The sequence below is a fragment of the Equus quagga genome, chromosome 8 (assembly GCF_021613505.1).
Source record: "Equus quagga isolate Etosha38 chromosome 8, UCLA_HA_Equagga_1.0, whole genome shotgun sequence".
Lineage (NCBI taxonomy): Eukaryota > Metazoa > Chordata > Mammalia > Perissodactyla > Equidae > Equus > Equus quagga.
The window spans coordinates 83334313-83359612 of NC_060274.1; the positions used below are offsets into that span (position 1 = coordinate 83334313).

General features: G+C 38.1%; 1 protein-coding gene across 1 annotated transcript in view; it reads right to left on the bottom strand.

The window, feature by feature from the left end:
- Positions 1–5319: 5319 nt before the first annotated feature.
- HIBADH (3-hydroxyisobutyrate dehydrogenase) overlaps positions 5320–25300 on the bottom strand; it is a 109547-nt gene continuing 89566 nt past the window's right edge. The window contains exons 5-8 of the mRNA XM_046670224.1: positions 20491–20624; positions 18525–18601; positions 10995–11151; positions 5320–6279 (exon numbers count right to left, since the gene is read on the bottom strand). Coding sequence (XP_046526180.1) covers positions 6121–6279; positions 10995–11151; positions 18525–18601; positions 20491–20624 — 527 coding nt within the window. The 3' untranslated portion in view covers positions 5320–6120. The remainder of the gene's footprint in view (positions 6280–10994; positions 11152–18524; positions 18602–20490; positions 20625–25300) is intronic.

The window sequence follows — 25300 nt, forward strand, 5'->3', positions numbered from 1 at the left end:
AAGGGAAATATGTGCATGCTTTATCTGCATGCAAGTTGATGTTTAAAGTACATTAAAAATGGGACTAAAGCTTGCTACCAAAACTGCATATTTTTCCCCCTAAGTTTCTTCAGTCAAACAACACGAGCTAACCCTTTGACTAAGAAAATTTTGTAAAAGATCCACATTCTGCAAGACTTCTTGGGCAACTATAACAGACAGCATCATTTATAACCCCAAGTAAAATAAACTTGATCTGCTGAGGAAGAATCTTTATGCAGTTAGTAGTTCACCAAACACAACTGTGATGCCATAGCTGCCACTCACTCAGTCATTCACCACTTACTGAGTTCTTACTAACTGCCAGATGCTGAACTCTACGTGGGGTCTCAAAGCTGAACATGACACATTCTGTGCCCTTAAAGAGCTCACAATCTGGTGTGGAAGACAGATGGGCAAACCAGCAAATATAACGTAATATGGTAAGTGCTATGATGCAAGAGATATCAACCAGGAGCTATGGAAACAGACGTGAAATGACTCAGCCTGAGGTGGCTGAGGAAGGCCTTTTAGATGACATGGTGCCTGAGCTGGTGAGCCGGGGATGGAGGAGAAGGGCATTTCAGATGAAGGAAGTGGCACGTGCAAAGGTACTGAGGTGTGAGAAACATGGCATGCTTGGGAAATGGCAAGTGCTGTGATTCACCTTTGGCACACAGGGTGCCATAAAGGAAGTGAAAGGCAATGGGCTGGTGAAGAAAAAGAGCAGCCAGAGCATGAAGGGCCTGAATGCCACTCTGAGAAGTTGAGAGTGCATCTGAGGCTAGAGGATTTTATGAAGGGGAATAACTGGATTGGGTTTCATTCTGGGACTTCTCTTGCAGCAGTGTGAAGGATGAAATGAGAAGAACCAGATTGGTGGCCAAGAAGCAGCTGTGAATCTATAGACACAGAAAGATTAGTGGTTGCCTACAGCTGTGGGGTTGTGGGAGAGAATGGGGAGTGACTGTAAATGGGCACAAGAGATTTTTCGGCGGGGGTGGGGGGGTGGGGGGTGGAAGCATTCTAAAATTGGATTGTGGTGATGCTTGTACAACTCGGTAAATTTACTGAAAGTCATGGAATTGTACATTTAAAATGAGCAAATTTTATTGATGTAAATTATACCTCAGTAAAGCTGTTAGAAAAAAAGAGAAGCAATTGCAAAGATACTGAAGTATCATAGACAAGGCTGAATGAGGGTCTGAAGTAGGCACTAGAGATTTAGAATTCACCACGGAGAGTGGGGGCAGGCGAGAGAAGAGTCAGAGACGGTTCCTGGGAACCTGAACTGGACAGGGACCAGGAGGAGAAGCAGCTCTGCTGGGGAGGATGGGGAGCTCAGGTTTTGATATGCTGAGTTTGAGGCACCTATGGAACGTACACCTAAGCAGGTTTTCTCAAATGCCACATTATCAACATGTGGGGCAGGATAATTCTTGTTGTGGGACCTGTCCTGGGCTTGTAGAATGTTTAGCAGCATCCCTGGCCGCTACCCACTAGATGCCAGTAGAATCCCCCTCTCCCAGTATGACACTGAAAATGTCTCCAGATATTGCCACATGTCTCCTGGGGGCAAAAGTGCCCCAGCTGAGAACTACTTATCAAGAGAGAAAGATCTTAACTCAGGATTTTTTTCTTTAGTTTTTCTTTTTCTTAGATATTTCACACATCATAAAGTTCACCATTTAAAAGTGTACAATTTGGGGCTGGCCCCGTGGCCGAGTGGTTAAGTTCGCGCGCTCCACTGCAGGCGGCCCAGTGTTTCGTTGGTTCGAATCCTGGGCGCGGACATGGCACTGCTCATCAAACCACGCTGAGGCAGCGTCCCACATGCCACAACTAGAGGGACCCACAATGAGGAATATACAACTATGTACCAGGGGGCTTTGGGGAGAAAAAGGAAAAAATAAAATCTTTAAAAAAAAAAAAAAGTGTACAATTCGGTGGTTTTCAATACATTCACAAAGTTGTGCAACTGTCACTCCTATCTAATTCCAGAACATTTTCATCACCCCAGAAACCCCTTACCTATCAGTCACTCCCATTTCCCCTCCTCACTAGTCCTTGGGAACCACTCATGTCCTTTGTCTCTGAAGATGTGCCTATTCCCGTATTTCATACAGAATCACACAGTGTGTGGCCTTTCGGGACAGACTTCTTTCACCTGACATAATGTTTTCAGGGTTCACCCCAGCTGCAGCATGTATCAGTACTTGACTCATTTCTATGGCTAATCTGCGATAGTATGGGCATATCACAGTTTGCTTATACAATCATTAGGTGAGGGGCACTTTGTTTCACTTTTTGGCTATTATAAGCAATGCTGCTATGAACACTCATGTACAAGTTGTTGTGCAGACATATGTTTTCATTTTTCTTGAGTATATATCTAGGAGCAGAATTGCTGGATCATGTGCTGTTTAACCTTTCAAGGAACTGCCAAACTATTTTCCAAAGTAGCTGCAGTGTATGAGGGTTCCACTCTTTCTACATGTTCGCCAACACCTATGATTGTCCTTAATTCACATTTTCTTGTTTCAAGATTCCAAGCGAGCATTTAATATTAGGCTACATTGTTTATAAACAACTTTACAGATGAGAAAACTTGGGGCCAGCCCCGTGGCCGAGTGGTTAAGTTCGCACGCTCCACTTTCATGGCCTGGGGTTTCGCTGCTTCAGATCCTGGGCGCGGACACAGCACTGCTCATCAGGACATGCTGAAGCGGTGTCCCACAGGCCACAGCTAGAAAGACTCACAACTAAAATATACAACTACGTACTGGGGGGCTTTGGAGAGAAGAAGGAAAGATAAAAATAATTAAAAAAAAAAACTAATAGAGGAGGATGACATATAGGTCATGCTTAGAGGTCAATAAAGTCCTTTTCAGCACTAAAATTTATTATTTTATGTTAAAAAACTGTATAATTAACTACTATACTACTCTATCCTTCATATAAGATGCTGGCAATCTGACATATGATGTTTGTGCTGGTTTTTAGTTTTCAAAGATCCATCCACACTTACATCTTTCTCCTCTCAACTTCTCAAAGATAGCACTTGGTAAGTGTTCTCTTTCTCTTTCACGCATCCATTTTTCCCTCTTTATTCGATCATTCCACTTCCATCAGCATAACACCATAACATCTCCCCTCTTAACAGTATAACAAAACTTCCCTTGACCCCATATTCCCTGCCAGTTTCTATCCCATTTGTCTGTTTTCTTCTGCAGCAAAACTTCTTGCGAGTTGTCTCTATGCATTGGTTCCAAACTCTCTCCTCTCATTCTCAATCTCCTCTCCAACACGCCACCAAAACACTTGTCAGTCACCAGTAACTTCTATTTTGCCAAATCCAAATGATTCTCAGCCCTTCTATCACTCAACTTATCAGCAGCTTTCAATACAAATAATCATTCCCACCTTCAAACAGTGTCTTCATTTGGCTCCTAATAGGACACTTCTCCTATTTTTTTCTTACCTTGCTGGTCACTCCTCCTCAGACTCATTTGCTGTTTCTGCCTCACTTTCCCAACTCTCACAGTTAGAGTAACATGGTGCTTGGTCCCTGGACCTTTGTTTTTCTCAACTTAGATGTCTACTGGGCATCTCAAGTAAACTCCTGATTTTTTTCTCCTAAACCTTCCACAATTCTCCCTAAATCCTTCTCCCACCATCTTCCTCACATGGTAAATGGTAACTCCTTTCTTCCACTTTCTCCACCAACCCTGACTCCTCCCTTTGTCTCTCACTTCATCCATCAGCTAGTGGCTCTATCTTTTATGTTCAGAATCTGACCACTTCTCGTCTCCTCCATCATTATCTTTCTGGTCCAAGCTGCCACCATTTCTCAACTGGTTTATTACAATTGTCTCCTACTGGTCTCTTTGCTTCCACCCTTGTCTCTACAGTCTGTTCTCATAGCAGCCAGAGTGATCTCTTGAAAAAGTAGGTCAGAGCATATCAATTCTCCGAACGAAATCTTCCACGGGCTGGCTATGATAGGGTGTTTGCAAAATGGCCTCCCTGATGCCCCTCTCTATGCCCACAATCTTACAGAATCCCCTCCATGTTGACTTTGCACTTGGGTGGACGACTTGCTTTGGCCAATGGCACAGTACAGACATGAAGCAAACAGAGGTTGGACAAGTGCTTCTTCACTGGGGCTTGTTCTATGTTGCTGCTGGAAGCCCTTCTGCCACCATGTGAACAAACTCAGGTTAGCCTCCTGGAGGATGAGCGACCATGTAGAGAGAAGCCTCAACCATCCCAGCTGTCCCAGGTGAGTGAGGCCAAACTAGGCCCTCCAGCTCCAGATGAGTTGGCCCAGTTCAGAAGAATAAAATAGCCAACCTAAAGAATCTTGACAAAGAATAAACACTTATTCTTTTAAGCCACTAAATTTTGGGGGTGGCAGTGTATCAGTTAGCTTTTGCTGATACATGGCCTGTTTCACTCAGAATAAAAGCCAACGTCCTAAAATAGCCTCCAAGCCCCTACATGATCTGGCCCCCTCATCTCATGACACTTTACTTACAGCCTCCTTGTTATTCCTCATATCTAGTGTTATCCTACATCAGGACCTTTGTACTTTCTGTTCCCTGGGCCTAGAATGTTCTTGCCTCAGATATCTGCATGGCTTGTTCCCTCACCTCCTCCTCATCTCTGCTCAAATGCCACCTTGTCAAAGAGAACTCTCCTTATCACCCTAACAAAATACCCCTGGCACTCCCCATTCATCCCCCTTATCCTGCTTTATTTTTCCTTCTAGTCCTTATCATCACCAGACGTAAGCATTAAACATTTATTTCTTGTTTGTCACACCTCCTCACAGATATGCATATGAGACACCAGAATTTATGATCTACAAAGGCAGGATTTTTGTCTGTTTTGTTCATCACTGTAGCCCCGGCACTTATAATAGTGCCTGGAATTTTTTATCACCAGGAAAATAATGGAGGTGGTAGTACTTTCCACCAAATTTGGTGTCTAGGTCTATCATCTGGAATATTTCTAGGGGCCGAGGTGGAGAAAGTGGCAACTGTGCTCCATATTGGGACATACTACACTGAGCGCAGGCTGAATTCCTATAGCGCCCATAACCTAGAGACATTCAAATGAATGTCCATTAGGATTCAGGTAGAGCAGCAGGATGCTGGCTTGCCACTGGCCAATTCAGAGCTTGGTTCCTTTTGACCACCCCGCTCTTCCCATCCTTTCCCCACTAGTCTGTAACCCCAGTTTGTCAGATCATTTGATTGTTCACCAAATGGTTGAGAAGACGCAAAAACTCTAAGAAAGTATTATCAGCATAAAAATTTATTTGAATTCAAAATAATATGGTTATATTTAGAATAATGTAGTAATTATCTAAGCAAATATCATCTGCTTGGCTCTGAAACAGGTCTAAAGATGTCATTCTTTTGAAGCCAAAAAACATGAAGTAAGAATGTACAAGGAAGCAAAATATAAAAAACAAGTTTGCTAAGTATTGGGAGTTGTTAGAAGAGGAACACACTAGGATACTGTAACAGAATCCAAATTAGAAGACATGCAGCCAGGAGTTCACTTGCTTTGTCAACTCCCTGGAAAGCAAATCAGTAACCTCAGTAATGCTAGAATACCCCCACTTGATTAACAGGACAAATTTCCTGAGGGACACAGGTAGTAACTCACTAGACTTCTCCTTTCTCTAACTCCTTTCCTCACACCGTTTCTTTTCTTTCCTTTAAGATAGGTCTCATCCTGTTGAAAAATTATATGGTTTTATTTGTAAAGTGGAGTAAATAATATCTAATTGAAGTAAGCAATGATTTAGTTGAAGATGCTCAGGGATCAAACTTTTGAAAAAGGTCAGTCAGCTAGTTAGCAGAGACCATCAGTGGCTTGCAGAAAAAAAAATTACAGATAATCTATGTTTGCTAAACAGATAAAAAGAATAAGCAGTTAAAAATGGGTGAAAATCCTGGGGTTTACTGTGACCTAGACAATCAAAAGCAGATGGGTGATCTTTGATTAAACCCATTTACTTGTGGAGGCAGCTATAAGGGGGCTCCAAGATAGAGTTTGGTTTCCAACAGTGTCCACGGCCAAAGTGCAGACTCAGAAGGTCTCCTCCTCCCGTAGAAACTGGAACACGGACGAGAAGTCTTTCTTTGAGTAGCCCTTTGCACACATCATCCTGTAGATCTGGTGGGCCTGACTGCCCAGAAGGATCGGGCTCTTTGTGCTGGTAGCAGAGTCTTGTGCTAATCCCAGATCCTAAATCAAACAAGAAGAGGAGGAAACACATGGAGACTGGTAGTTAGGGGTCACTTTGGAACTGTGGCTCCTAATGCTTTGGTTTCAAAAGAAGAAAACTGAAGCCTGAAAAAATAAGGTACCTAGAAGCACTATGGCAAATTATGCATATTTTTACAGTGCTTTCATAGGGCTGCAAAACTGCTCCACACAGAAACCTTGATGTCCAAGTATCCTCTCCACTCCTCCACGTTCCACCAGACCTTTTTGTTCTGTTTTGACCTTGCACAGGGGTTACTATACAGGTGAGATCACACAGGGAAAAGCTTTTCCAAATCTACAGAAACCTGTAAGCCTAAGACAAACCCCATTAGGGAATTACTGAATATCTCTTATTCAACAAATATTTAACAACTGCTGAGTGCTGGGCACTATTCTAAGTGCTGGTGATACAGTCATGACAAAACTAAGTCACGGTTCTCACGAAGCTTTACTGCCCAGGAGAAGAGAGATGATAAATACTAAAATTCCAGACAATGACAAGTGCTGTGAAGAAAAATAAAGCAGAGTAAGGGGTTAGAAAGTGATGGATGGCAAGGGTTGGGGTGGAAGGAAGACAGTTTTGTTAGATGAAATGTTTAGGGAAGACCCCCCCGAGGTGAAGACATTGGACCTAAGATCTGAATGTCAGACAGTACTGAGGTCTTTGGAGAGCTGGGGGAAGAGAGCTTCAGGCAGATGGAACCGCAAGGTAAGGGCTTTGTGGTGGGACATGGCTTGGATATTCAAGAAATAGTAAGAAGGCCAATGAGGCTGAATTAGAGTGAGCAAAGGGGCTGAGGAGGGCCAAGAGCTTGGGGATGGGCAGAGGGGGAACACGGAAGCTTTAATATGTTTGGTAAGGAGTTCAGATTTTATTTTAAGTGCAATGGGACAATCATCTTGGCAACAACCTTTTGACATCTCAGAGAGCTAATGCTTCATTCTGAGAGTTTCAGAAAACCTACAGCTGTTTAAAAATGGACAAAAGTTAACACTATAAATCTTCTATAGTTAAGCTATAGCTAATGTATATCCACTACCATAAAAATAGAAATGTGTCCAAATTTGAAATATCTGGGGTAGATGGAAAACAATGAAGACATGGATAATTGAAACAATATTCCTACATTTCATTTTATTTGTGATTTTATAAGAGCTGTAAACAAGTGGCAAAACCAACTAGATTTCCTTCTTTCCATTATCGTCCTCATTTCCCCACCAATGGAAAAGTCAACAAGCAATGAAAGGGGAAGATAAGAAGCAACATGAGAAATATTTCTACTCTTTGAGGAACATCCTTAATAACTGAGCAGTTACCAATACCATCCACTCAAAGGAGAAAATGATTCAAAGAAAAAACAAGCAAAATTTAAAGAATGAATTAAATCTCTAGCCTCTTGGATATGTATGATGCTACAGGTGTGAACATTATTTTGTGCTTATATAATTTTCACCTTTAAACACATAGATTTGGAAAATCTATTTAACCTTAAATTCTTCTATAGGTTACACTGAAAAGCAAGTTTAATTAATACCCACACACCTAACAAATGTGGACAACTACATTATTGCTTTTACCCATACAAGCAAATAAGCCTCTTTTGTTGACATCATTTTGCAGCACATCTGCAAGATGCATTTATTTTAAAATGACAGGGAAAACTACACAGAAAGACTGCATTTAATTTTTAACCTAGTTCTATAACTAGAAAATAAGAACTCAGAGTGAGCATAACATACTGAGAAGACAACACTATTGAGAAGAATAGTCTACTAGAGTTTTTTAAAGGGGCAAGTAAATATACCACATACGAGCTAATAAAACCAAAAAAGGGAAACTAAAATAGCTTTGGTGGTTGCTACCTTAAAGAATAGACATTCTAAAAAGAGAAAGGTGATTAGTCTATAAAAGCCTGTGGCTTGTCGATCCTGAAATGCTGGAAAAAGAAAGCATCCTTTGAAGCTTATAGTATATAATTTAAAACAAACAAATATTTCACTTCACTAATCAAAATATTTATGAGCTCATTGGGTGGTTCAGGAAAAAATATAAAACAATTGCAAAAAGGTTTCACAAATTAATGGAGGACCAATTTGTCATGTTTTACAAGCAAACAGTATATTGGGGGAGTACCAAGAGTCATCATGATTTTCCATAAGTCATTCCTTAGTGCCCATCAGAAACAGATTTCTAGGTTAGAAAGTTCAGAAGAATGATCTAATTTTTGTATTAATTATGGTCTGATTATACACAGACAATATGTTAGAATTTTATGATGTTAAGACCTAGAAATAAATGTATAAGCTTCTTCCTCAAGGACATGCTAACATCATATCCCCCAGCACAATGAGATTTAATGGCAATTGAACAAAACATCTCTTAGTAAGTAAAGCCTTGATCTGCCCCAGTACTACAACTGCTTTAATCACCGTAACAATGACAGGAGATTTTTAAAAATCTCTATTAATTTCTCTATACTAATCTAAGTAGCTATGGTATGTCTTTGCTAACAGCTATCTGAGGTCATGAAAGATGTTTTTTCCTTTTTCTTTCTTTTTTTTTTGAGCAAGATTAGCCCTGAGCTAACATCTGCTGCCAATCCTCCTCTTTTTACTGAGGAAGACTGGCCCTGAGCTAACATCCATGCCCATCTTCCCCTATTTTATGTGGGACTCCTACCACAGCATGGCTTGACAAGTGGTGCATAGGTCCGCACCTGGGATCTGAACCAGCGAACCCCAGGCCGTCAAAGCGGAACGTGCGAACTTAACCGCTGCGCCACCAGGTTGGCCCCGAAAGATTTTTAAAAGTTCCTTTCTAAGTACTCTTATTCTTAACAAAATTAAGAAGTCTTCCTCTTTCTAAGGGAAATGACAACTGCATTTCATAGAGAAAACAAGAGTAAAAGAGAACGGTAATATCCATACGTTTTACTATTGTACTGTCTTATGCTATTAGTTGAAAAAGCTGTATTTTATTATCAAGAAAATAATTTTAAAGGAAGGACACATTCACAGTGGCAGGAAGGGACAGCTATGGTGGAGCATACCAAAGCAAAGCCAGCCCTGCTGAAGGGCAGGAGCTGGAAAATCCATCCCCTTGTTATTAGAAGCCTCTACTGCTTCCTACACTTGACTTGTCAGCTGTCTCCTCTGTTCGAGCCATTAGCAGCATTTTAGGAACGAAATAAGCTAACAGGTCTCAACCCACTTCGTATAGATACGTAATGGAAACCGGGCATAAATGTGATTCTCCCCTTCTTCCACGTGCCCTAATAAATCACCCTGCAGCTTTAATGAAAACAATACACTTAAGGATCTACTTTCCGTTTCCAACAACAGCCACAAAGCACAATTATAAAAGCCTGTGTGGATGATATGCAAACCTAGATACAAGGTACAGATCGACATAAAACTATTTTCTTAAATGAAACATGAAGAGAAATAAAACTGCAAAATAAGAAACATAGTTTCAACTATTGCTTCACCTAATAAATATTTAAAGTGTGCTGACAATGTTCCAGGTACTGTGCCAAAGGCTGGGGTGGGGGGACAAGGAAGAACAATCCAGGCAGGGGGAACAGCAAGCGTGCAGGTTTGCAAGTGAAAAAGAACGAGAGGCAAAAATGAGTTCAGTAGGGCTAAAGCAAGGAGATGGGGGTGGGAAGGCAAAAATGAGCGGGTGAGGCAAGCCAAGGCCAAATAGGGCATTGTAAGGCAACTGGCAGAGATGGGCTTTAACCTACAAATAATTGGGAACCATCAAAAGGCTCTGGAGAAATGACGTGATCAGGTTTTTACATTTTAGGAAGCCCACTCTTTACCATGGTGTGGAAAATGAACTAGAGAAGATGAGGATGAAAGGTAAGGAGACCAGTTGAGGGCTGATGTGGTTTAATCTAAATGAGGCTCAGCCAAGATACTGGTAGTGGCAGAAGGATGAACTGGATGAATTCAAGTCATATTCAAGAAGTAGAACCGACAGAATGTCAAGGGGAAGGAAGGACAGTAAGCTGAATATGGTATCCAGGTATATCTATTACTACTTTTGTAATCAAGGGAAAAAAAGTCACTGAGGTGGTGGGGGCAAACAGACGGACAGACAGGGAATAAGCTCTATGCAGAAATCTGGAAGTCTGTTCATCAAAACATATTTCCTAAAGTTGAGATCATAAACAAGAGGAGGCCAACAATTTACTTTTGAATTACTTTACACATAAATACATTAATATTCTTAAAGCAGGAAGATGTATTTAGATATCCAGTATCATGAGAAAGATCTCTTCTTTTGTGATGGGTATATCCAATGTCAGTGTATTATTAACCATCAGAAAAGTCTTACTGCTTCCATTCTAAGGACTTGGTAAATTAATGTAAATTAATGATGAAGAACAAAATTTTACCAGCTCAAATTACACACAAACCCAAGCACAAAAGAAAAACCCCAGCCCATTCTTCTCATGCGAAAGGCCAGGAATAAAAACAAACAAGGTAAGGATTTTTATCTAAGCTAAGTTTTAACTCATTTCCAGTGAGTGAGTGAATAACTATTTTAGTAATCTTGCCTTTTAGGACAGACATATGCTTTGTTAAAAGGGAAAGGGGTGGGAGGAGAGAGAGAGGGGGAGGGAGGGAGGAGAATTAGACTAGCAAACAGTCTTTCCCTCTCTCTGTAGACTCTGCACTTACCATACCTTAGCCATGAGTGTTGTTCCAAATCCACCCTGATAGTTATTAGCCGAGGGAACTCCATCCATCACCCCAGGTACAGGATTGTAACTGTCACTTGACCAACACCGTCCTGAGCTCATATTTAGAATTTTAGCCAAGAGTTTTGGGTCAAGCCCTAACCTGTCAAAGGTCAAAGAAAAGAAGTGTTAAATGTCAAAATGTACAAGTCATGCGTGACTTATTTATGTTTGAGGATGCTCCATCTTCTCTCTCCATTTATTGTATGTCTTCAAATATCAAAGCAGATTGATGAGGGTGAGAAATCCAATCTTAAATTATAGGATATTAAAAGCTAGTGATTAAACATTTCTAAGCCAGGACATTCTGCACTGACAGAAAACCCTCTGCACTACACTACTTTTAAGAAATAATACATAACTGCATAAAAGTGCTGTTGGTTTATCCCATACATGGGTCTTCTAGTCTTTTGGACATTACTGCACTTATGTGTCACATAAGAACCTTAAACCCATACGATAATCTAAATTCTCCATTCTTTACTCACAACTGATATATTTCAGAAAGAAATACTGACAGTTAAACTATGCATCATGGGAGTCTGTGAGGATGCATTTATATGTATATTTATTCTATTAGCTTTTATGAGAATAAATGCAAGAGATGAACCATGAGCAGTGAAACGAGCTTAAGAGAAGTTATCATTATAAAAGAAGACATTTCTTGCTGCAAACTCTTGCTTATTTATTAAATCTTCATTAGACAATCTTGCTTATGAAGCAAGTGTGCACAGAGTTGTGACATATGCTATCTATTCAGAGACATGCATTATAGTTCTGGGTCAACTGCTGATAAGGTTACTGATCCTGATAAAACAAAGCTTGCCCAAGCGGAAACATCATTTGTGCTATCACTGAGCTGATGGCATAAACGGGTGTTCAATGTGGACCCAGAGAAAAGTGGAATCAGAGTGCTGTATCACTTTGATTCTAACTATTTTAACGCTGTTTGGGAAGCACAGTTTTGCTAAGGATCACTGAAGCAAGTTTCAAATAAAACTTTATACCCAGCAATTTATTGGTTTCTTTCATACAAAGAGCCATTATAAAACAATTGTCATAAAAACTTTCTGCTTTTCTTATAACCACTCTCTTTCAAAATAAAAAAAGATTGAAAAGAGACTCATACAAATGTTAAACAAATGGTGCATTTTGGCATGCTTAAGTTCTTGTTTGCTTTCTGTGTTTGAAATATACGTCTGTTTATTTCCAAATCTGAATATTGTGACTAGGAAAACATTTTTCCAAAGCTAGAGTAGGGGGCTAGGGCACGTATGGACTGCTTATGTAATACAACTGTTACGTAATCAGGCTTTCCAGGAGTAGCTGTGGTTCAAGGAATACTACATGGCATGCCACATATATGAAGTCATATGGTGGGCCACGATATAAGGAGGGGTTTTTACTGAAGATTATAATAGATGTAAAAGATTCAATCTAAATTAACTAGCATACATTCAGTTCAACTGTAGACTGCCCAAAGAAACTCAACAGTTTCCATCTTTTATAAAGATCCAAATTTATTACATGTGTAGTTTGCTACTGATGCTTTCTTTCCTCTTTTAAATAAAATTAGGCTATCAGTATGCTGTTGCAGCAGATGACTCAAGAAAAGATAAAGCCAATGTGCTCAGGTAATAATTGTGAAAAGTAAAATCACAAATTAGCAATTAGTTAATTAGCTGTAATTGCAAATACATTCTCTAAGCAGAAATATTCAAGAATGTATATGTCTAATATATTCCATGAGCAGGGAATATTTTTAAAGACCCCAAATATCAATTCTTCCTTCCATTTGAAATATAATTCAGGGGCTTTCTAATTTAGATTTTCTTTTCTTTTCTTTTTTTTTTAAGTATGCTTTTCGGCAAGGAAGATTGGCCCTGAGCTAACATCTGTTGCCAATCTTCCTCTTTTCCTTTTTTTTTTTTCTCCCCAAAGCCCCAGTACATAGTTATATATCATAGTTGTAGGTCATTCTTGTTCTTCTATGTGGGATGCTGCCATAGCATGGCCTGATGAGTGGTGTGTAGGTCTGCGCCCAGGATCTGAACTGGCGAACCACGGGCTGCCGAAGCGGAGTTTCGCATGAACTTAACCACTCGGCCACAGGGCCAGCCCCTAGATTTTCTTTTAAAATGGTGCATCACATTTAAAGCAGCAGAGTTACTCCCCTGTATGTACGTATCTGACACAGTGACATTGGATATAATCTACTGGGTTATACTCAGCAGTACCTCACAACAGTTTTTATTGCTAAAAAAAATTCATGCTCTGTCTGTAATACTCACCAAAATGGTGAGCAAAGCTTATTACCCTTTGTAAAACCCTACATCACATTTTTCTTGAATGTTCGAGGAAAAGTACCAGCACTGATTCATGGAACCCTTTTTGGTGAACATATTACTATTTAGAAGCATCCTGAAGGGCACACACAAAAACGAGGTGGCAGTTGTTACGCGCTCTCTTTTCAAGTCTGCTGCTTCCCCACCGAGCTGATTCCCTTCAGGAGATGGTTACTCCCTCTCCACTTCTCCTCCCCCTACTCCCCACCCTACAGCAAAGTGTATCATTAAAAAGAGCAAGTTAGAAGTGCTTTGCATTTCATCTTTCTGAGGATTCTTTCACTGGCACATACATAACTGACAGTTAAAATTAGACATGATATTAAAATCAGTTACTGAAGTCCTCTGTCTTCCACTGTGCCCAAGGCTTGTAATGGTCTGAAACCAGCTAGAATACACAGTAATTGTCATTCAGAGAGTCTATCCTAGAACGTCATGCTTCACTGGAGAAGACTGAGTTTCCATTTGAAATCAACAAATTAATCCAAGACAGGTATCTGAAAGGGCAAGTTTAATAGGAAGCAGCTACTGGGCTCTCAACCATGATAAAATGTTATTGCTGTTTCCCTGTAAATTGGCTGGGAACATATGATACTTTCTGCATAAGAGCCCCATTGCTGCTCAGGAGATATACAGCTCAAGCCATCAAAAGGATGACAGTCTGTCAGTCCCCATAATAACTTGCCACTGGATGTGGTTCGAGAGTGTGCGTGTGCATGCATGTGGCTTTACAATTGCTGGAATGTTCTCTGATACAGAGAATAAATTCATCACTCTGACCGCATATATAATGCAACTCAAATAAACGTCACTGTGTCAAATCTACTCACCTTTAAAACACAAGAATTTTAAATGAACTTTTGGGAGAAGTAAAAATGATGCATAAACTATAAAAAAATTGAAGAGAATCCAAACATTTGCCTTCACTATAACCAAGGCTTTTAAGGACCAAAAAAATTTGTTCACTTTATATTCTCTATAAGTATCTATACTGCCTGGTTTTATGTAAGAACAAAGCAAATTATGTCACTAAACTGAGATGTCTGTATCACAAGAACAGATCTGAAAATGACACATCTAAGACCATGTCAGTTTTAATCGATCACTTGCTTATTCACCAATGTTTACACAGATCTGCCCTGTGCAGGTGCTGCGCTTGGAGCCAAGGAGACCACAGGAAAGAAGCAAAGAAGAGGTTGTGCCTGCCCTCCAGGAATGGGCCAGTTAAGACACTCACCCAAGTAACTGTCACCTGAGGCAGGAGAAGTGCCTCTCTCCCTCCCTCTCTCCTCTCCTTATCCATTTGACAAATCTTCCCTGAGTGTCTGCTATGTGCGAGTATGTTTTTAAGATACAGAAATGAGCAGACAAACCCGATCCCCTTCCTGGATCTCTCATTCTAGTTGGGGAGACAGGCAACAAACAAACAAATAAACATATAATGCCAGCTAGTTTTCCTAATCATGATATTCAGATTTGGAAATAAACAGACGTATATTTCGAACACACAAAGCAAACAAGAACTTAAGCATGCCATAATGCACCACTTGTTTAACATTTGTATGAGTCTCTTTTCAATCTTTTTTTTATTTTGAAAGAGATTGGTTATAAGAAAAAGCAGAAGGCTTTTATGACAATTGTTTTATAATGGCTCTTTGTATGAAAGAAACCAGTAAATTGCTGGGTATAAAGTTTTGTACATCAATAACTACCACATATTGAACACGTACTGTGTGCCAGGAACTGTTTTAAAAGATCTACATGGATTAACTCATTTAATCTTCACAACAACCCAGGGGATAGATACTATTATTTCTGTCATTTCATAGATGAGAAAAGCTGAAGTCTGTGGCAAAGCTGGGATGCAAGCATTGACAGATACCCAAACTCTCACCATCCTGAGTCTCACTGGGTCATGTGGATAGTGAACTCAACAATCAGCCAATACGATGGCATTTCATCAGTCTATTAAGAAATCTAGTCAAAATTGTATTATAAACCTTTTTCCATTTGTTATATCTATTAGGGTATATAAATAAGAGGCTTCAGTCAGCTCCTAAAGGGAAAGGCAACATCTTCTAAGGGCAGTAGCCGAGAAACTAAAACTATGCTTGTAGGATAGTTCTCATCTTGAACAGTCTTCCAGAAGTTCAACTGTTTTATAAGCTTCTTATGGTGGAAGAAGACATTACAGTTGTTACTGGAGGGGTCTGAGCCCTGACTGGTAACGCAAATAACTTGCTATTACCACTAATAGTAAAAAAAGAAAAACAAAAAACAATCCCCAGTGGAGCAAAAATAAAAACAAAACAACAAAACTCACATTATCAACATTGTGCCTAAGTGACGCACAGATACAAATCTCTCCAATGCAAGGAGGGCACTCTCACTGCCATAAAATTATGTTCTGAGTCCTAACTAGAACCCAATTAGAAGGCAGAAAGGTCTAATAGAAAAGAATCTCAGAATATGTTGTATACCAATATTTTTTATGCTTTACTTTTTTACAACATTCTAAAATTGCACTAACATCCATAAAGATTCACTGTGAAAGATCACAGGGTCAATAAGAGTTTTAAACTGTAAGATTTTCTTCTTCTGTTTAAAAAAAAAAAAAGGGAAACATCAGTGTCCCAGAAAAAACACTGACTTATGAGAATGAAATTAATCAGAAATGATCACTTCATAGGAACGGGTGACTCAATTTGTAAATGTTGACATTAACGCTCTAAAAAAAATTTTACTTCAGAGTGAATAGAATATAAATGTGGCTGAACCACTTTGATGCTGTACTACTTTGTGGGAATTTACTACTTGGGAATTTATGCTTGCTGATGCCAATTTTCTCTTTCACCTTGCAAAGCTCAATAAATCGTGGCCACTCTCTATACTCTATTAGAGAACAATCCTGTCATTTTAAACCATGTCTGTAAACCATGGAGAAAAGACAATAGCAGAAGCAATCATTTTCAGGACTTTCAAACCAGTGAGAATCTTTGTAAGATAAACTGATAAAACCCTAATGTTATGAAAATAGCAATTCATTAGTACAATCTGAAGCACCAGAAATTTATAAATTATTTTAACAGTTAAGTAAAACTAGTGAGTTCCTGCTTTGTGTTCAAACACTTTTTATATATATGTAAATATTATACATATATAAATATATATATATCAGTAACAGTAATGTATGTAGAGTTTTGTATTAAACATTTAAAAGTTTTATATTTCTAAATATTGTTTTTATCATATTGGAAAGGACAATAATACAGGAAAATGTATTGTTTCTGTTCTTAACATTTCTATTTGGAATTTTATCATTGTTCATTTTCTCTGTGATAACAAACCCACTCTAGTAGCCAATGTATACATTTCATTGTATATATTTTATTCATTTGACTCAACTGATTTTCATACTATTCCTTATTAGCTGGTGTTTGGAGTTAAGACTTCCACAAGCACTTACCATACAAAAACTTCATTTTAGAATAGCAAATGATCATCTAATAAGAGTTTTGCTAGGAAAATTATTTGAGGAATGCCAGAGGATGCATCACTATGCCTAAGGAACATCCTGATCCAGTGATGCTCAAAGTAAGAAGCAGAATATAAAATAAACTGGAAAAGATAAAGAGGGAAATCTCAGTATAGTATAACCTAAGTTCATCCAGGCTTTTACTTTTTTATTATATATTCATTTATATCCAGAAAAATGAAGGTAAAATTCTAAAGATGCATATGCATACAAATGCTCTAATCCTACTATCAACACCAATTAATTTTGTATGCAATTTTGGTTCCAGAAATTTACATTTTCCTCCTCCAGGAAATTAGTCTAGAGGAAGAACATGAAAACAAGTTACTAGTAACCAGTTTTTCATTTATGATAAGTGAGCCATAGCCTAAAACTGGCTACAACACAGACATAACACTTTGAACAGCTTCCTATATACAACTAGTTTTATTAAGGCTTTGTACAGATATGCCTTACCATCTTCCAGACATTCAATTTTAAAATGTAAATGGTACAGGATATTGATAAACCAATTAGCACTGATGCAAAGCAAATTCCTCTTTTATCTCAATTACAATATGACAACTTAATAGGTCAAGATAGTTTAACATCTGAGACAAGGGCAATTCAATAAAACAACAGCATCTTGATATGGTAATTAAGAGGAAATGTGAATCCATTACTGTGTTTTTAAAAATATCTCAAGCACTTTGACTCTTCTTATTGCTTTTATCCAAAGATGAGATATGAAACACTACTCTGATTTGTGATATGTTTGGTAAGCAGTTTTGGGAAGTATGAAGAAAACACCTGAATAAAGCACCTTGCTCATTAAACATTTTCTAAAGTAAGAAATGTACATTTATCATATTCATGAAACACAAAACATTCAAAAAATTAATTAGGTAATTAATCATATGTAGCATTCCTAACTCAAAAGATTAAAGGTTAAAATCAAGACATTAACCTTAAGCATTGAGAGGATGATCATCATCATAGGAAAAACAGGATTCCTTTAAGCAAAGTATAAATGCTATTTTATTTTAATGGAAAGATATATCCTTAACGTAAAGAAACAAAACCACAGGCAAGTTAAAATGAATTATGCACATAAGTTGCAGCTTTATGAATGCCATCCAGTTTATCCTGAGAATAAACAACCAAGAGCCCTTTTAGTGTAGACTTTGAGGACTATATTTAAAATAGATACATAAAACCAGTCACGTGGTAGCATATTACTTAAATTCACTATACATCAAAAATGTGTTTTATACAAATTTGTCCTACACTGCCAAAGTGTGTTTAAATTTTATAGTAAAAGTGTTTCTTGCATTTCAACATAACAGAAGAAATGGAGTGCTCATATAAAAAGGATAATGTAACTACTAACATACAGTGCAATACATTTTACGGCTATGGCAAAGAGTATTCATGCTCTCCAGGGTCCTATTGGTCGTCAAATAAGCAAAGTCTATTAAAGTTCAATAATGAAGTACTTTCAAAATGTTCCTGGATCAACTCATTTATTTCTCATGAATATTTCTTTTCAACATCAGAAAATCAAATAGGAAAGCTCATAAAAATTGTTAGTATATGAAAATGTACTATTCAACAAACCTGATTCCAAGATTCATAGTTTCAGCCGTTCCAATCATACTAATGGCTAACAGCATGTTGTTGCAGATCTTTGCAGCCTGAAAATAAGTGAGTACATATTAAATATCTTTATTTTCCAATTATAACTCACAAGAAGTTGTTGTTTACCCAATTCTACAGGCTTCTTTCTAAAAGAGCGAGCATTCAACTCTTGATTTTCTCAAACGAGGAAAGGAATGTGGTACTGCACGCCTCCCTCCTAGCCTAACATGCTACCCCAAAGCAGACGGGGGAGCCTATTCCACTAGGAAAGAACCCTGAACTGGTAACCAAGCTCCTCCTGCAGGCTCAGTCCTAGAGGGAATACTAATCTATGTGGCACGATTGCTCTTTTTTTCCCAGTTTTACTGAGATATAGCTGACATGCAACATTATATAACTTTAGGTTGTACAGCATAATGATCTCACTTACATATATCATACAATGATTACCACAATAAGTTTAGTAAACACACATTATCTTATACAGATAGAAAAAATATATGTGTATATACATTTTTTCCCTTGTGATAAGAACTCTTAAGATTTACTCTCTGAACAACAATATATTATACAGCAAAAGTTAACTACAGTCATCATGTTGTACATTACATCCATAGTACGACTGCTCTTTAAGGAAAAGGGCTTACATTTTAATTGGGGAAATAGGAGTAACACACTGAATACAAAGGCAATAAACAAACATACAAAAACAATTAAGTGGAAAATTGTATGGCCATAAGATAGAGACAGCAGGAGCTCAGAGAAAATAAAATCACTGAGGGCAGGAGTAGAGAGGAAGTAGAACCTGAAACCATCTCTCAGAAGGCCACTCAGGATTTAAATAGGCAAGAGAGAGAAAAGAGAAGAGCAGAGAAAAAGCGAAATATATAAGAGGGATTAAATATGTAAGAGCATGGGATGTTCCTGAGAACAGTAAGAAAATGGACTCGTGCTTATGTTTTAAGGAATGGTGAGAAATTTGATAGCTAAGACTGGCGCAAGAGCTATGAAAGCTGGGGGCGGGGGGTGGTTAGTTAAAATTTGACATGCTAGGAAATAGGGAACTACTCAAAGTTTCCGAATAGGCAAGTCTATGATGACCCACACATCTTGATGGAGTTTGTTTTGGTTACAGTTTGGGCAGAGTGGTAAACCTGGCATCCAGAGACCCATTAGGCCCTCTGAGCAGTAAATAAGGTGTGAAATAATGAGAGAAAGATTGGACCATAAGGTATGGAATGGACAAAACAGTCAACAAGGAGAGCCACTGAAGCAAAAATCAACAGAACTTGGATACTGACTGAACAAGGGAATGGAGACAATAGAAATATCTAAGATAATACCAAAGTCTTGAAAAAGATCAAGAGGGTGCCAGTGACCATGACAAAGCATTAAGAGGAGCAGTGATTGAGTGAGAGTGTGTGTTGGGTGGGAGGGGGACAAATAGTTTGATTTTAGAGTTCAGTGTTGTCATTCACCTCTATCTGATTAGAGAATTGATATAACATATTTCTAAATAAAAATTATTTGGTTTTCAAGAAAAGATTAAAGTGCACAGGTTACTTCTATGTGACTGTACTACAAATAGAGCCGTAACAAGTAATTACAACATTAGATGGAGGATAATAGCAACTCAGGCACCATAAGCACTTCATATAGAAGCAATCTTAAGGACGATTTCAGTGGTTACTGGGATGACATGTGAAAATCTGAACGATGGAACTTTAGATATCTTTTTAAAATAAGTTAATTGGCTGATGTCTACTTTATTCTACCAGGAATGATGGAAAACTAATTTATTCCAAATTAATTTAAGAAAATCTGAGCAAACAAAGACTCAATAGATTGAACACAGTAAGGAGGAGTAAGAATGTGGTCAAAAAGGAGAAATGAACATTAGCCAATTTTTTATCGTCAAGTCATGGTCATTCATGTAAAATGTTACCTGCCCGGTCCCAACAGCTCCACAATACACCACATTGGAGCCCATGCACCCCAGCAACTCTTGGGCAGCAGCAAATTCGTCTTCAACTCCTCCCACCATGAACGTGAGGTTCCCAGACCGAGCAGCTCCCACACCTGAATGATTTGGGGGTAAAGGGTAGAAGCAGAAGGATACATTTTTCACATGTTTAAGTAGACAGTAAACCTAGAGAAAATCCCCAAACCAAATGAAAATATCCTGCCTCCTAATTGTATTTATGTCAGGTATGTGTAAGAGATACTCTAAATCTCTCCTGGAATATTTTAATAATCAAGTATTATGCAGGTTAATCATAAACCGAGAGAATCATACAGATTCAGTCAAACTCTCATTCTCAATTCATCTCAAATATTTGGCACAATTGTGGTACGACAGATACAGGAATTTGAAATGTGAATTTTACTATTCTCATGCATCTATTATTCTCCTAAGAAATCTATTTAGTAAGAGGAAGTATGAAAAAGGCTGCTTGTGCCTTGACCAGCACTGGAGCAGCCAGAGGGGTCTGCAGCCAATCTGAATTCGAGGTCTCTGGCTCACTCACTTACTCTCCACATACTATCTACAGATGAAATCTACAGAGAGAGACCGGGCCCTTTCTCCCAGGAACAAGCAGGCATTTCAGGTGGTAGGATTCTTTCTTAAGGTAAAGAAAAGGGTTGCTTATTTAGACTAATTATTCCAATGTATACCTTCCAATATTATTTGATTTTTCTTTTTCCTTCTGCCATACACCTTTTGGGCAACTCATTCCAAGTGATATGAGCAGGAAGAAGAAATAAACTTTGGTTTGACTACTCCTTAGTAGCGTTTAACAAAGGTCTGATGCATGTTCAGTCACTGAAATGACTGCGGACACAACTTCTACTTTAGTCCAGAAAACATGGCCTAGACTTGTCCTAAAAAGGGGGGAAGCTTCATTTAAATTTTTATTAACTATAAAATAAAACCCAGAGTACTATTACTGTTTTTAGTATTAGAGAAATCTTAATTCATAATTTTCAAGTTAGTTCTGTTGATTAAAAACAGGAAAGTATGTGGAAGAGTTATATTAAGTACAATTTTTGCCTCTACACCTTATTTTATAGTACAGCCAGGAATAAAGAAACTGTAATTGTCTGTGCTATGTATCAAACCCAGCCATTAAAATAGACAGCTGCAAGTAATGATCTACTTTTGAATTTAATTTATTCAATGAAATACACAGTTTTTATACACAAAAAGCCCATGTGAGGAGACTCCTATTTCATTCAAATTGTCAGTATTCTGCTATTGCCAAATCAAGGAGCCTTTCTATTTTACAGTTCATGCTATTTTTATCTAATTATTAAAAGCAAAAGAAGTCAGCAGGATGTTAGCCAAACAATCTTGGAAGAGAGCGTGTCCACATATTATGAAAGCCTGAGATGCTCACACATATGGTTAAATTACATTATTTCACAATATTTTCAGACACATGTTGGAATTCATTATGTACAAAAACCCAATTCTAACAAATGCTTTTAATTAACCAACCTGTGTCATTTGAACATTTCTGATAATGTTGAAGTTTAAGTGACTGTCACTTTGTTAGTTTCTAACTTACTTTACCAAGATGGTGGATCATTAATGTTTTACAATTATTTTGCTCAATTTCTGTAGCCATATTTATTCAAACCACATAACCACCCTTACTCCTAATCCTGTTGATCTGACCTAGAGAAATTAACTAGACGATTTAAGTCAAAGCTTACAAACAAATCCAGCACTATCCATCATAGGTCAATAGCTTTGTATCTAGATTACAGACTGCTAAATAGCTTCAGAGAGTCATTTATTAAAGGAAAATTAACACTGACAATGGTTCTCAGCTGGTTAATCTTTTGACAGGTGTACTTTCTCACTTGTTCAAACACATATTTCAAAAAGAAGAAATAAGTTATTTAAGCAAGAGAAGGTCACAAAGAAAAGAATAATTCAAGCTTTTAATTCAGAAGTCTGTGGTATTTCCACTCTCCTCCCCTCAATGTGGTGCTATCATTATTCCAACTTTATCATAACATACATTCCAGCGTAAGGGTCTGACCAAACTGGGTAATTCTAAGACCAAATCTTATCGTTCTATACATATTCCTCTAACCATATGACACTATCAAGCCTAGTCCCACTGCAAAGGCAAAATTAAGACCTTAATAATCCTAAAATAAATATACCATTTTCAGCTTAGGAAATAACATCTAGAAAGCTAGAACTCTAAAGCTGTGCAAGACTTATCTTACAGACTTCAGAAAATATAGTATAGATTTTGATGTCTATCAATAATAAACAATAAATTTATCACATTGCCATGCCATTTTAATTCAAGTCCACTTCCCAAAATAAGAAAACATGGAATATACACTAGGCAGCTGCTAGAACACTGGGAGAAATATTTATTTTACCTTCTATTTTAGAAGGTGCTTAATTCTATAATTGCATTTACAAACCTTATTAAAATCTTTGATTTTCTTACCCAATTCCTCCATTATACTATAAGCTCCTACAGGGTCAGCACTGGGGTCTTGTTTATGTCAGCATTTCCATTATCTATCACAGTGCATGATACATTCAATAGATGGTTGTTTGGTAAATAAATTTATGAAGATGGTAGAAAGAGTAAAGGATATGGAGACAGAATATCTGGTTTGGGGCATGTGCCACTTGCTGGCTGTGTGATTATAAACAAATTACTTAACTTCTGAGCCTAAGTGCATAAAATACAAAAAGCATTAATAACTTCCTTATAGAGTGACTGTGAATATACGAATGTATATATGCTATGAAATATAAAATGCTATTTAAATTAAAGTCTTACTACTTTATAACTTGAGTTTGTGAAGTGGGAGTTTTACCTTTACCTCTACTATACTCGAGTCCTTTCCTTTTTGGTTATCTAAGCTGTTGTCTCCTTTAGAATAATTTTAGCCTCTCCAACGAAGTATTAGCTCCTTGGGGCTGAACCTACAAACAATGGAAGTAGGATGGCCCAGGTTAAGAAGAACTAAAGTGGTCCATGGCCAGTGCTGTTAAAATAACAGTGAAGAGCTCTGGTAAAAGCTTTCAATAGCAGCAAAGTGTATGAAAAGGTGACAAGAATGCTGCGTTTGTTTTATTCATTTAACAAAATTAACTGGGAACCTGTTAAGAATCAGACCCTGTGGTAAGCTCTGAGGATATGGATGAATAACATATGTCTCTGCCCCTAAGAAGTTACACACTTGTGGTCCAGCCACTTCTCTCATCCATCACCACCACCCTGGACTGAGCCATCATCATCTCTCACCTGGATTACTGCAACAGCCTCCCACTTGATCTCCCTTCAGCCCTTGCCTCCATAGTCTATTCTCGATGCAGCAGCCAGAGGGATCCTTTTAAAACATAAATCTAGTTCATGTTTCTTCCCTACTCTCAAGCCTCCAAAAGCTTCCCATCACTCTCAGTACAAAATCCAAAGTCGTACAAAGCCCTGTAAGATGTGGCCCTGACTACCTCTCCTATCTCATTTCATACCGTCTCTTCATTGTTCATTGCTTTCCAGCCAGCCTAGCCTCCTTGCTGTTCCTGAAACAGGTCAAGTATATTTCCATCTCAAAGCCTTCCACTTGCTGTTCCTTTTGCCTGCAATGTTCTTCCCCTAGATATTCACGATTTGTTTCTTTCACTTCATTCAGGTTTCTTCTCAAAATTCACCTCTCCAGAGAGGTGTTTTCTGACCACTGAGTCTAACAATCTAAAATGGCATCCCACCACCCTCTATCCCCTTTTCCTGCTTTCATTTTCTTCACAGCATTTATTACCACCAGTTTATTTTAATGTCTCTGTTTATTTGTTTCTGGTGTGTATTCCCCCTGTGAATGTTGGTTCCATGAGGGCAGCGACTCCGTTGGCTCATTCGTCCCATATGCACAGTGTCTGGTACATAAGAGATGCTTAGTAAATACAGTATTTGTTCAAAGAAAGAGAGAGAAAGAGGCAATGACGCACGGAGGAGCAAGGAAATGGACGACTGCATGGCCATGCGATAACTGCTCTTAGAGATAGGCACAAGGTGCCAAGGTCTACAGACAAAGCATCTGTCATTCTAGCAAGTCATTAAACACTCCCTTGCCTATATCTTTCTATTTATAAAGTGAGATATTAGAAAAGATTATCACTGAATTACTTTTAAGCTTTTGAAATTCTATAATTTGAGATTTTCAAGTTCACATATATCCATTTTTCCACATTTATTATATTAATACACAAAGCCAAGCCATGTTTCATTTTATACAAATAGTTCCAAACTACAGAAAAGAGTTAGAAAATGAATTTTCTTATGTAACTACATTAATTAAATCTAACAAGTCTAAATACTTGTGGCTGTCTTTAACACTTTAACACTTTCCTGTGATGACGTCTCTACTGTTTCTCTCCCATTACCCTAGGATCAGGAAAACTGAACTCATTTGTACAAACAAACAAAAAGGCAAATACCCAAACCATTCAAAACAGGTGGCTGACTACCCTGCTTTCAAAGGAACAGACATCTATCCCTTCTTCTCTTGGTAGTCTGCTTCAATTTCAATCAACCTTATAGTACAGAAGCACTTTAAATTTAATCAGAATCTCTAAGTCAGCTTCTGTTTCTCTCTCTCTCTTTTAAAAAAAGGTGCCCTAAGAAGCCTCCATTATCTAAACTATCTTCCTTCTTTCTTTCCTTTCACTCCTACCTAATATTGACATAAAAAAATTACCACTGGAGATCCATTTTTCA